At 40.5% G+C, this 14,221-nt stretch overlaps 1 protein-coding gene across 2 annotated transcripts in view; it reads left to right on the top strand.

The window, feature by feature from the left end:
* The first annotated feature begins 38 nt into the window (after positions 1-38).
* Positions 39-14,221, top strand: part of LOC107383558 (rho GTPase-activating protein 29) — a 37,741-nt gene continuing 23,558 nt past the window's right edge. The window contains exons 1-2 of one of the 2 annotated variants that reach the window (XM_015956276.3): positions 39-305; positions 793-1,181. In XM_015956276.3, the coding sequence (XP_015811762.1) occupies positions 875-1,181 (307 nt within the window). In that variant the 5' untranslated portion in view covers positions 39-305; positions 793-874. Of the gene's footprint in view, positions 306-355; positions 447-792; positions 1,182-14,221 lie in introns of those variants that run through there. The other variant, XM_015956277.3, reaches the window with a different exon arrangement.

Raw genomic sequence — 14,221 nt, forward strand, 5'->3', positions numbered from 1 at the left:
ACCAATTCACTTCTTTAAATCACAAACGTCCGTTAGCACTTGAAGGCAGCACAGAATTGTTCAAAGCCCCAAGAGCCAATGAAAACGCTCAATATATGTCACGCGACAAGCCGACTCGTAAACTTCTTGAGAGTTTCTAATAGTAGGTTGCTTGCTTCGCGATGTACAGTTAGTTTATGCAACGACTTTCTGCCCTTTATTGGACTTTTTGTACTTAAAGGAAATGTTTGTGGATTTTTATTACTTCTGATTAGGGGTTTAGTTTTTGGATACGCAGACTAATATATCATTAAACTGCCGAGCAGGTGAGTTTAGAAACGTATTTTGATTGTGCTAGCAAAGCAGTTATTCGTTGTTACCCGGGGAGGTAGCATCATTTTGTTTAAATCTTACGGTGAAAGAAAACAAAAACAAGCAAGTAAAAGCTGCGATTCCATAAAATTAAGGTGTGTTGTGGATTTATTTGTTATTGCTAAAGTAAAGTAACTGTACTGAGTTTATAAACGTTTTGTTAGCTGAGTAAAGCTTACAGAACGACGTCTTGACGTCACGTTGACCGACTGATTCTTGATTACTACCAATTTGTTATAATAACTGCAATTTAAGGAGTGGAAATATTAATAAATGACGATAAAATCAGATTTTATTTTAACTGTAAATTGAACAATGAGGAAAAATATCATATAACCTAATAGACATGTGATTTAGGAGTTTCCTGAGGAATGCTTCACAAACATGTTACTTCAGTCCCATCCATGAATACTTTTTCTCGCACGATGCTCTTGTTTTCAGGGATGAGAGCAGTGTGGTGAGTTCAGGTGCTAGCTGGACGATCGGACCACCTGGAAGGGTGGTGGCTGCTCCAGCTGCTGGGATGCTACGGAAGAGCAACAGCAGCAGCAGCAGCAGTGGTGGTGCTGGTGGTTTAGGCACAAAGCACGTCCAAGATCTTCCACAACACAAAGCCAACCCCCACCCAAAATCCTTATCACCCAGATCCACGAAGGCTTGGACTATGGGCCGCTCCACCAGAAACCCAAACCCTCTGAGCACCATGGGACTCTCATCCCGCCTGATGGGGGCCCCAGGTGTGGACGCAGACTATGTCATGCAGCTGGTGAATGATGTGCGATGGTTTGCAGATGTGTTGCTGAACCTCAAGGATGCTTTTCAGGAGAAAGGTGAGTGCAGATGGAACTTGGATGTTAAAGATTTGCAACAGAGCTGTGAAGGAACTAGAAAGGAGTAGGCGATTAAAGGAAATCCAACTTGAGCAACCATCCGTATCAGATAGGGTATTCTTTTCAGATGTGTTTGTGCTGACACACTGATTTCTTCCATTGAGACTAAAAATAGTTGAAATTCTTTTTCTTGCACATTCCTTAGTGGGTACTGAAAAGATCAATGCTATTGTGTTTGGTAAATTATCTGCACAAATACTATTGTGTTGATGGATTAGCAGCTTTCTCTAAAGCATTATCATGACTATTTGTTAGGTAATTGGTTGTATAACCAGCCAGTGGTGCTCATGCTCCAATAAAAACTATGAAAGGGTGCTATAAACAGCTCTACACACAATATTAAGGGAGGTAAACATATATGTCATGCTGTAGCATTCTATTCATGACAGCTTGCCGGGATTACCCGTGAAGTGTCAGTTCATATTGTGACAACTGCCTCACTTTAAACACACCGGAGCGCTTGCAGTTCTGTAAGTGTCTTAGCGTTGACTACGCTCGCCCACGCACTAACACATACAGACAGGAGAATGAGAGGAGTAGACACTAGATCAGAAAAAGGTAACTCACTTTCTTCCTTTATTTTATTTATTTTATTTTCTCCTGAGATGCTTTGGCTTTTGTTTGCAGACATACAAACAATCCACCTTCACTCATGCGAACATTTCTGCACAAACGTATAAACACTTCCTGTGGGTGGCTATACGTCGTGGTATGGCTGCTAGAAAATAATTTCTTCCATTATGAGTCCATCTCCACAGCAGTTCAAGTTTGTGAAAAATAATCACGACTCTGGCTTTAGATTTTATAATGCGTCAAACACTTTTAAGTTTTTTCAGATGTAATCATGTCGCTTTCTGAAACGAAAACAGAACCTGCCACATTTGCAACTCGTGCTGCTAGAGTACAGTTAAGGATGCTTAAGGAAACACACAGCGACCTACTGTATGGCAGTGGGAGGAAGATGTTTATCCATTCCTGTGGCTGGAGGAGTGAGGCCTCCGTGAGAGCGCTTTGGCTTGTGTCGTGCTGCGTGTTACATTGAGCCATCACAAAAACATGTGGGGTATTTGCCTTCCCATTAAAAACGATCCCTTGCTCAGCAGGTGGGATGAAATCATACATTATGACCCGGTTATGATATTTGAAAGAATTTTTTCTCTCTGAGACACTAGCAAATCATTGGCTGTCCCATCAAGAAGTGAGGCTGACTTTCAGTAAAGGAATGAGTTTTTTTTTTTCATCCATCCATTTTCATCCACTTATTCTAATCGTTGCTGACCTGGAGAAGGCATTCTACCTATTTTCATATCTAAATTTGAATTTAAGGCATGCTTTGCTAGCATAATCAAAATATAGGATCCTCTGAATTCCCAGAAATGCCCATATACTAGTATCCACCTCGAGTAATGTTTTCCCATTTCCTGTTAATTAAGAATCACCGGCATTGTCTTCATCTCCTGAAGACAGACATACATTACCTTGTGGCATTCGTGTAGCAGAGTCTGGGTTTGTGAGATCTTTCCTGCTCAAACACGGAGGTCGTGACATGTCATCCCAGAATGACGTAGTCTCTGAAACCGCCTCAAACAGGTTAGGATTAGAAGGAATTAATAATAAACACATTTGTTGTCTACACTGTCTGATGGCATGATGATGGCAGCTTCCTGATCTGAATCTGTCCGTGGATGTCGACACCACGTCCGTCTTTACCTTTGTATGCATTCCAAACTGGTGGAGCAGGCATGTGTTTTTTTTAATGAAAAACCACCTTACATTGTTCTTATTTCAGTCAGGTCAAAGTAATAGTTTTAGATCGGTTTTGATTGGTTTGTCACATAAAATAGGACGTTTTTGCTCATTTTTGTGTTAAAAAAATGCTAATTCTTGTAGAATGTTTGAGTAAATTTAGTTGTAATGTGGATAAACAGTGACATTTTCAAAATACAGAAAACATCATCTGTAAAGAGAACTGTTTATTCATTTATTTTTAAGGATAAAAAAGTTTTTTGTTATAATTCTGATACTCTTGAAAGGATTGTTCCGGTCCTTTAAAGTGCAGTTCTGTAGAACGGTTATGAACAGCATCATACCTGCTGTAGATAACAACTCCGAACAACCTCTGTTTGAATAAACACAGTTTAGGTTACAATCAAACTGATGAGTTAATAAATAGTCACAGTGGGGCCAGTTGAAAAGAGACTTCATTTCAATCTCGAATATCTAAAATTAGTTTATGCCAACTCAATTTTTTATTCTTGACATTGCTGCAAATTTAACATTTTAAAATCATCCTGCAAAATAAGTTTAGAAATCACAGCCAGAAGAGCTACAGTTGCTGACTTTCAAGCTAATTTCAGCCTCAAAAACCACCAAATTTCATGTAAATAACTATGTAATGTTAAATTTATGTCAGTGTAAATGAAACAAAATAACATTTGCACAGACTGCAATGAAATATTTAACAGCTAAGACGGCAGAAACCATATATTTTGGCTATTTTTTACATTTCAGAATAACAAAGCATCCACTGTAAGAGACAAACACTCTCACAGCAACAACATTGCAGAGTTATTAGACTGAGATTTGTGAGGAGGAGATTAGCAAAGGTTCTTTGTTATTTTCGTATTCGAGAATTTCACAGAGCACCGAGTGAAACTGATGCAGTGTTTTGAGATCCTTCTGGGTTTTATTACAGATTTTAGTCTGCGTGCCTCATGCTGGTGTCCATCCTGAGAAAACTCTGCAGAGTTTAGCTTGGAAGGTGCTTGTTTTGTCTTTTTGAGTCCCTGCTAAGGTTTAGCTGGAGGCTACTTGGTAACACCAGAGGTCTGACTGATGGAAAACTAAGAGAAACTTCATCATGGACTTTCTCTTGGGTTAACAAGATTCGCCTCGCTTTAAACCACCACTTCACACTTACATGTGTGACCGTGATTTTAGTTTACTCTCACTTCTAACTTCACCTTTGGTCAGAGCTGTCACTCAAAGGCTGGCAAAGTTTACATTTAGAAAAGAAAAATAGAGCTGAATGTACGGAAGTGCAGAGCTGCCAACCATACAAAATATTTTAGGAGCAATATCACATTATAACATCTTAACTTTATTGTTTGAACAATATTATTTTCATATTCTTACAATATGCTATCACGTTTGTACAATACATTATGCAGAAGCCGACCGATATATTCATCTTTTTCTATATCAGCCATTGGCCGAAATCGTGTTTAAAAGCCGATTAAAAAAACCTAAAAAAATCAGGCCAACTGCCGCCACTACTAGACTGAAGAAAGGACCCGAAGGGCCCCAACACACAATTTCTTTTAATGTTTTGAGTTTGTTTTATATTTGAAGTTCAATAAATATTAAGAGATTTATTGACTTATTTAATGTATATTGCACACAGTGAGTGTTCAGTTTTCTTTCACTATTAATGTGCTGCTAAAATGTGTATATATATATATATATATATATATATATATATATATATATATATATATATATATATATATTAGTGGTGGGCATAGATAAATTTTTTTAATCTAGATTAATCTCACTGCAATCTTGGAATTAATCTAGATTAATCTAGATTAAAATGGCTCATTCAAATTCTGCCAAAGGCATATGTGTGTGCCACCTAGATAATGAATAAAAGCAAGTCTTTGAGAATGGAGGCATATTTCTTGTTTCAATAATGCATTACAGACTGATAAAGCAGTTTTACTACAATAACTGATGATGAAAATAAATAATGATCAATAAGTATTTGTGTTTAATAGCTGTTTATTCAGTTCAACAAATTCTGCACTGTAGGTCTACAGAATAGGTCATGATTAACTATTTACAGTCAGTAGCATTTGGTCAATCAGTCCAAACTCTATTTCTCATTCTTCCACCAGTCACTCAAGCTGACCAGCTTGTTCACATTGTCTGGTGACATACTAGATCTTCTCTTCTGCATAATATGGCCTGCTAAAGAAAAAAGTATATAGATATGTATAGATATACACACACACAAACTATCTGGCCTAGGGAGGGGGTTCAATTTCTGGGGTGCCCTTCCAATGCCCCCCTTTAGTTTGCATGTAGGATCGCCTCTGGTGAATTGGAGCGAGAGCTGGAAATGATGCCACAGCTCACCTGTATGAGCAGAAGCCAACTGTTGCTGTTGTTGTCTCTGAAAACGGCAAGGGGAGTTATCCTAGCTCAACTTTTCTAAACTAATATAAAAATGTATGAGTAAAACGTTTATTATTACAGGTGAATTTGAGTTGAAGCCACACGAACAACGACCTGTAGAAACAATTTATCACTTTATCACAATAAACAGCTGCTAAAAGAGCTAAACTTAGTTGGAAACCGCATCTGTCTGAGAAAGTCTTGTCTCGGTTTTCTCACATCCGAGCGCTGCTTCGGCCGCGGACGGTGAAGTGTGGCCCGGGGAAAGCCCGGCTGGAAATGTCGGAGGTAAACAAAACAAAATAAAAAGAATGAAAGTCGGATTTATGGATTAAACTCTGGTGAAAGTACATAAATTATTTACTTGTCCCGCGCGATGAGAAGGGAGAAGCGCTGCTGGTGGCGAAGGTGCGACTGTTCGGCTGCATGGGGAACATTAAACTCCGCAAGCCTGGCGTCCGTCCATACCATCGGTACATACGTACGATGATCCGCGCCGAGTATACATCCGCGCCAACCAGGTATCCATCCGCGCAATGTGAAAGTCATCATAGTTTACTTAGTATAGACCCAGATCCCAACCCAACTTTGAGAATAGATTAACGGCGTCATTTTTTTTATCGCGCGATAAGAGTCTGGCTTTGCCGCAGCGCGTTAACTCCGATAACGGCCCACCCCTAATATAAATCCGTTTTTTTTTTTAGATATTGGCCATCGGCAACAAAATTCTTTAAAATCCGTATCGGCCTTATTTAAATGTATATATTGTACAAAGGTGAAAAAAGTTAAATTTGTGGAACATTAAAGTTAAGATGTTACAACGTAGGACTAGGTGATATATTAATATTTAAAAAAATAGATATCATTTCAAACAGTAAACAAGATGACTCAGTATCTTTTTTATCAATATAAAAATACAATCAGTGTATTTCTAGAGTTAGCAGATGCAGCTACCACAAGTCGCTGGCTTGCTCTGTCTCTAAGCGGTCATACATGTTTTGTCACGTGTCTGCTCGATCAGGGAACCTCTGGGTCAATGCATTTTTAGGCTGTTTTTTTTAAAACACAGGAAATGCTTTTTTACCTTGTAGACAGTTTCAACCATTCCTGCAGTCTTCATCAGAGCTAGCCGCTAATGGCGGCGTCACTTCCTTCTCCGTTTATCCGGAGTCTGGGTCAATGTTCTGCCCTAATCTTTGCATTTGGCTTTGTGGTTTTTAATTATCTGGGGCCGTTCGCTCGTGTTTTAGCGAGCCTTTTCACTGTGGCTGCTGATGGAGATTTGTTTGTCCTGCTTGTGTGGAGAGACGGGCCAAAGCCCTCCCCCATGTAATCAGAAACATGTACGGAGAGCTGCAGCGGTACCATGTAAAACACAAAGATATAAACCTACATGTGTGTTAACAGACAGCTGTACCATGTTTTTAAAGCTCAGACTGATGGAGATACGCACTATCAATCAAATCAATCAATCAATCAATCAATCAATCAATCAATCAATCAATCAATCAATCAATCGATCATCTTTTATTTATATAGCACTTTATCCTACAATACATGCAACTCAAAGTGCTTAACAAATTAAAAAGACCTTGCATACCCACATTCCCTCCCATCCCCAGAATTTAAAAAACAGTCTGACAATAAAAACCCCTTCACAACACTCATCCTTCGGCACACACACATACACACACGCACACACACATACATACATGCCCCCTTCCCCATGGTAAAAAAAACACGATTGACTGAGATCAGATGAGCCAGACCAGCTAAGATAAGGGAAAGGAAACACCATCAGGGGAGCCATCCGCCCCGGCAGCAGCAGCTCCACAGCAGCAGCCGAGGCACTGACACAGGGCGCCCAGGGCAGGGTGGGTAGAGACCCCCCACCCCCACCTAGGCACACCTGGAAAGCACCCAGGCCACCACAGCCGACCACCGCCACCGGGGCAGAGGGCTCCCACAGAGGAAACACTGGAAAAAGGTTAAATTAAGGTTAAAATATAAAATCACTAAGGTTAATGTTTGGCAAGAATAAACATATTTTCATGTATTTATTCCAATGATAAATTTATGTATATCATTTCTCAACATATCTTGAATGGAGTTAACTTGTAAATATTTTACAGATGGAAAAATATCGAAATATATATTGTATATCAAAATTCAACTGAAACATATGGAGCTATACATTTTGGTCCAAATCACCCAGCCCTATTATAACGCGATATCGCTCTAATTTCATTTTCCGTGGTTGGAAGCTCTGTGCTTCCATAGTAAAAGTTTGAATGTGGAGGAAAGCACTTTATTGTGCTCCTGTTTCAGAATGAGCCACACTCATTCGTTAATGATTAATGCATCTCAATTTTCCTAATAGCACTGTAACTATGAAATACTTTAGTAATTATTTCTATTTTGGTCCCATTAAATCATGTAATGAGGTTTAATTCGGATGATGTTATAAAATGAAGAGAACCTCAAACATGACTAATTTAATGATGCAGTTATGGATCATAAATGTCGTTTGTAGTAGAATAAAAACATTTTCTTATGTTGAAATATTTCTGCTGTTTTCCAGAGGGTTTAATTCCCACGATACAGGCGTTACAAGCGTAATTGAACCCGAGTGGTAATTGCTCAGCGCTGCAGGGCCAATATTGGGCAGACCTCTGTGGAAATGTGACGGGAGACTCTCTTCATTCACCAGTTTTCATTTGAGTCATCGTTTATTTGTGTCGATAGTTTTAATCGGCGTGAAAAAAGGAGTCCTCAGCGTGAGCTGTTCCGCTGTTCCCCTTCCCATCCCCCCACCCTTACTCTCCTGCATACTCCGAATTCCTTTAGAACAAACGTTCTCTTGTGGCTATAGTGCCTTCAATAGGCTAACGCTGGGAATGAGGTACATTCACCATTAAAACTCTTAGGAATAAATCCCCTTTATTTCTGTGTTCCAAAGGAAATTTCACCCACTTTTTCTTCTCGTTTAGAAATGTTGAAAAATGAGGAAACGTTTTAAACAATCTGGAGAAACACCTGCAGGGCCTGACTTGCCTTTGTTGTTTGCAGAACAGAACTGTTACACAGAAGAGTCTCGAGAAAGTGAAAATGTTGCCACGCAGCACATCTCATGGCCGTATCACATCTTTGTTTTTCCTTTAGTTTTACAGCTTTAAACAATGAAGCCACTGTTCAACTAATCACTAAAGTCACATCTTAGTTTTTCTTTTTTACCCAAAATGTGTTGAAATTGTCTCAGTCACAGTTTGTCATTCAGCGAGCCCAGAAACATTTTAGGAATGCGTTTTGAGAAATGTGCGGTCGGAAGTTGAGGACAGAGCTGAAGGGGTCAGAGTTTTTAAATTCAAGTGCTCTCCTCGTAAGAACAGATAACAGATCTTAAAAGTCCTTTCTGCTAATGGAACTCCTAGTTAGTGTTTTTGTTCTTCTAACATCGGTTGCATCACATCACCTCTGACCGTTTTACCTGAGGGAAGAACAAATATCTCACATAGCAGATCTGGAGGTTAAGTCTTGTTAGACCAAAGATAAACTAATCTACGGAAGAGTTCTTCACATGTTTTAGTGCTGGGGATGTAAATGTCTTAGAATGAGGAAGAGCATGAAAAGGTTCGGTCTTTTTTCTACTCTTGGCATCATCCTGACATTCTGATGAGACTTTTCCGAGCTCCTGTTGAGTTGTTTTGCATTTTATCTTACAGTTGATCCTAAAACTGTCTGGAATGGTGTTGTTTACTTACAGCCATCTTTGTCTTCCTGTTCTGCAAGTCTTGTTACAGTTCTATAAGAAACAAAAAGAAGGAGTTAAAATGACTAAATCTTTAAGCTTATTTGTGTAAATTCTGGCTGGCATTTAGATTCTGTTATTCAGACACTGAATTGGGACACGTTTGAGCATTTAAACCAATTCAAAGCCTAATTTACCGGGCACAAAGCCACCTCTGGTGTGATAATTATATCCAGTTATTTCACCCTCTTTCACCCAAGTGTTCCATCAAGTGTCCACTTCCAGGTGGTAGAAGAGAAAAGCTCAAATCCAGTCTATAATAGTTTAACAGCCCCCAGCTCTTTAGAGGAAGAAAGGAGTGATTTGCTGGGCCGTAACTTTCCCTGTGATGTTGAAGGATGTTTTTGTGCTGGTTTGTGGCCGGGGTGTGTTTCCTGGGATGGAATTTATGGTTATGGGCTCTGGGTGTTTGTGTAGGACATTGGTCATGGCGAGTGGTGGATTGGCCATTAGCTTCTGCTAGCAGAGGACGTTGATGCTAGTAATTTAGTAAAGTAAAGCAGTCGCGACTTATTGAGCGGCATAATGAGACTATTTATTTGTTGTAAGTGTATTTGTTGTTATGCTGTTATGCTTGTCGTGTTTCTCTTTAGGGAGAACCCCCATTTTTCTTTGTCAGTGCAGCAGACTCCAGTGGCGCGTGTTTGCATGCTAGCAGGAGGCTTCGTTCATTAAATCATCTGATTGATTTGGTCAACCGTGCACTTGCAGCTTCCACATTAGAAATGAAACAATCAGCATTTGGAAACGTTGGCGCTTTCTGTGCTTTTCTTTGCAACCTTTGATAATCTGTCAAAACAAAGCCGGCTTGTCGAATGACTTGTTAAACAACGCAATCTGGGAAGTGCTCCAAAGGAAGCAGTCGCTTAAAAAAACAGTTCAGCATGGGAATGGATTTTATCCTCTTTGGTCACAATTTTCATGTCTATATTGCAAGTGTTCCTGACTCCTCATCTCTGCCCAACACCCCTAAAGAGTGTCGTAAAGCGTCAAAGACTCAGTCTGCCTTTGAAGGCCAGGCCTCACAGAGAGAGAGCTACTAATTTGCTGTGCTGGTTGCTGCTGATGCCTGCTGTTTACTGTCTGTGGGATGCTTGGGCTCATTCTGTCTCCAAACAAGGTGTTGGATACTACTGGAAACCTTTTTATTTGGACTGAGGTGGGGAGTCAGTGCTGGCAGACAGAATCCTAACCAAACAGTTGCACCTGCTGCATATCAGGTTGCAGGCAGCCCCCCCCAAAACAAGCAGTATCCGTTTCATTGATGCTTTCCAGCTTTTTTTCTCCTGTAAGTGAAAAAGTGTGATCATTTACTTATTCACGGATAAAGCCAGAAAGTGCCCATTTGTGACGATGACTTGAAAAACAACAGAATAGTGTGTCACTGACCTGGAATGCAGTGCAAGATAAGCATCTAAAAAGAAAAGGAATCATCTGCTGGTTCAGGTAATAATGTGTCACCCCTACGCCCCATGGAAAAGACGAAGAGGAGGAACAGAATCGCTGAGGGAGAAACGTTGCCTCCTCGGTGTTTCAGTGAAGCCCTCAGGCTGTTTCCCAAGCAGCACCGTGCAACTGGAGCTGCCGAGACTTGTTTGGTTTTGAGCAGATCGCGTGTCCAAACGGGCCAGTTGATTGCCTGTTGTTATCAGGGAGGGGAGCAGAGGCTGTAACCTCTGTCAGGCCGCCTGGAGATTTGGATTAGATTGGTCTCTCTCTGCACCAGACTTCAAATGAGCCGTGTCAGACACAATGGGACCCCCGTGCAAAGCAATTTAAAAGAAAACATTAGGCTAAAAGGTAAATGTTTAAAATGCTGCACTGCATTAAATCGAAATCAGCTCTTTAACTCAGAAATGTTGCACCAATTACTGTTAAATATTGAGCAACAATGACGTAACATGTGCAAGTTCATAACAAACTGACTGTTTTAGAAGTTTCTGTTGATCTTTACTCTTTTTGTTTGCATGCAAACCAACTCCCATGGAGTTTTAGGCACCCATTTTGGTGTTGTAGTTAAACTGCACGTTTTAAAACAAGCAATTTAAACAAGAGTACACCAGCTAAAACAAGCCTTTTAAATGTGTTTCTGTTCTCTACAAACCTGTGGGCTGTTAAAAACACGAGAGGGTATCTTATTTTCCTGCAGGCTGCAGAGACTAAAGTTTCTGATAAGCAAAACCTTCTGAGATCATCTGGCTGAGAGCACTTAAATCACTTTGAACTCGATATTTGATACTTCACAAAAAATCTGATATTTAGTTTTTCTCTTTAGAGCGTATTCCTAATTCCTGAGCCGGATTTTCTATGTTTAATAAAGTTGCAGAAATTTAAGGAAGGGGAAAATAGCCGACCTGTTTTCTAGTATGGATTGTGTTATGGATGCAGTGCATCTTTGTTTGGCGGATTTTGCACACCACATGCATGTAGTTGATGCTTTCTGGCTGGCTTGTAAAACCCACAGTTTGTCCAGATATTTACTTTTAAAGCACCAAATAGTCGACTAATTCATTTTAAATAACAGTTGAAGTCATTTTGTTCTATAAACTTTAAATCTGAGTGTTTATTATTATTATTATTTTAATTGTTAATCGCTTCTTGTTACCCCCTGTGTAATCCATCCATCCGTCCATTTTCAGCCGCTGAGTCGGGTCGCGGGGGCAGCAGCCTAAGCCGAGATGCCCAGACTTCCCTCTCCCCAGCTACTTGAGCCAGCTCTTCCGGGGAATCCCAAGGTGTTCCCTGGCTGTTCCCTGAAGGTGTTCCCCTGTGTACTATACGATTCAAAACTTGCCCATCCTCAAATATTCTTGGACGTGAAGATAATTGTCTTAAAATGCAAAAACATTCATCTTAGACATTGTGCACAGACATCTGGAGATCCCAAACTCTTCAGCTAGACTCCTGTTTGTTGACTTCTCTTCAGCGTTTAACACACTGCAACCTCACATCCTGGCTGGCAAACTCTCTTCTCTTTTTCACCTGGATGATCAGATAATCCTATGGATCCTGGATTTCTTAACTAACAGATCACAAAGAGTTCTGGTTAACAACACTCTCTCAGACCTTCTTTACACCTCCACTGGCACCCCACAAGGCTGCGTGTTGTCTCCTCTACTCTTCATTCTCTATACAGATGACTGTAGATCCATCCAGCCTGACAGTTATATGGTAACATACGCTGATGACACTGTGCTCCTGTCTCTTCTGTCAGGCCCTACTGTTTACCACGGGCAGGTCCTGCAGGAGTTTATGGATTGGTGTGACACTGCATGACTGGAGATGAATGTGACCAAAACTAAAGCTGGGCGTACACTGTGCGACTTTTTCACTCGTAGCACTCAGCTTCAGCTCACACTGTACGACTTCCTCGCAGGGCAGATCTCACGAGTCATGCGCTCACACTGTATGACCCAGTTCTCGGATGCAACCTCACTGCTCACACTGTACGTCTGGTAGCAACACGTCGGCCCTAAAAAATGTGCTAAAAATAGCAGTTTTTACACAACACGTCAGACTTTTTTGTCTTGTTTTGCCTGTTGTCCTTCGGGAGTGCTGCAGGAGGACACAGGGATTTATGGGGGTTGGATGAGGAAAACGAAATAAAGAAAGTAAATCTGTGTTTTGTGATAAGTTTAATTTGACATGAACACGACAAACACGCTTTCTTGACAATCTTTGTGAGTAAAAAAACGTGTAGAAATTAAAACGAACAGCGTGTGTTATTAGGGAAATAGCGGGCGAGCGGTGTTGATGCAGAATTGCGCATACGCCGTGAGCGGTTCTGATACTTTTTGGGTCGCAGCTGCTCACAGCGCTGCTTCAACAGTGCTCGTGCTCTCATTGGTTCCACCCAAGTTCCTCCCACTGACGCTAGAATCGAGACAAAAAGATCCGTAACTGATTTGAGGTTTGTACATGTAGAATGAAATGTGTGTTTTGAGAGTTTTGATTTCAAACTTGTACCTTGATTTTTTCAATTTGGAAGTCTGCTAGTTACAAAACGAAAGTTTCATGTTTCTGAATGAATGTTTGATGTTACAAAATGAGTAGTAAATGTACAAAATAAAAGTTTGATTTTACAAAATAAAAAATACATGTACAAAATACAATGTTCCTGTTACAAAACAAGAAATACACGTACGAATTGAGAATTACAAGTTAGAAAACTAAACTTACAAGTTACGAATCCAAAGTTACAAGTTACGAATCCAAAGTTACATGTGATGAAACATGTTCGAAGTTACAAAAGTTGGTACAAGTTACGCTGAATATTGTCCCAATCCGAGCTCCATACTCACGAGGGACGAGCAAAATTTCAAACACGCCAGAAGTTTGTGCGAGCTCACGATTGCTGATCGGTAGCTGGTCACGTGGTGTTAATCCCCTCTCGTAACCCCCTGTACACTACACGACGCTCAGCGCAAAACTCGCCCCGATCTTGTGGATTCTCGCACGAGTGGAAAATCGACTCAAAAAAGTGAAAAAGTCGCACAGTGTATGCCCGGCTTAAGGAGATGGTGGTGTCCTTCTCAAACAAACAGAGAGCGCTGGTTACCGCAGCCTCCACTATCATTCATGGACAGCCAGTGGAGCTGGTTGAAGAGTATACATATCTAGGGACCACCTTTGATCACCTCCTGAAATTCGCTTCCAACACTGAGGACATCCTCAGAAAGTGCCAGCAACGACTCTACCTCCTGAGGAAGTTGAATTCATTTGGATTCAGGAAGGACATTTTACTGACTTTCTATTATTCTTTTATAGAGAGTATTATCACATTTACCATCCCCTGTTGGTTTTATTCTGTCAGCCTGCAGTATAGAAACCGTCTACAGAGCACCGTCAAGATGTGCTCTCGGATCATTGGACTACCACTGCGAAACTTAACTTCTCAATGTGACCAGCATACAGGAAGTTTAGCACAGAAAATCATTAAAGACCCATTACACCCTCTTCATACTGTTTTCGAGTGGCTGCCCTCCAAACGCCGACT

The sequence above is a fragment of the Nothobranchius furzeri genome, chromosome 11, assembly GCF_043380555.1.
Source record: "Nothobranchius furzeri strain GRZ-AD chromosome 11, NfurGRZ-RIMD1, whole genome shotgun sequence".
In the NCBI taxonomy this organism is placed as follows: Eukaryota; Metazoa; Chordata; class Actinopteri; order Cyprinodontiformes; family Nothobranchiidae; genus Nothobranchius; species Nothobranchius furzeri.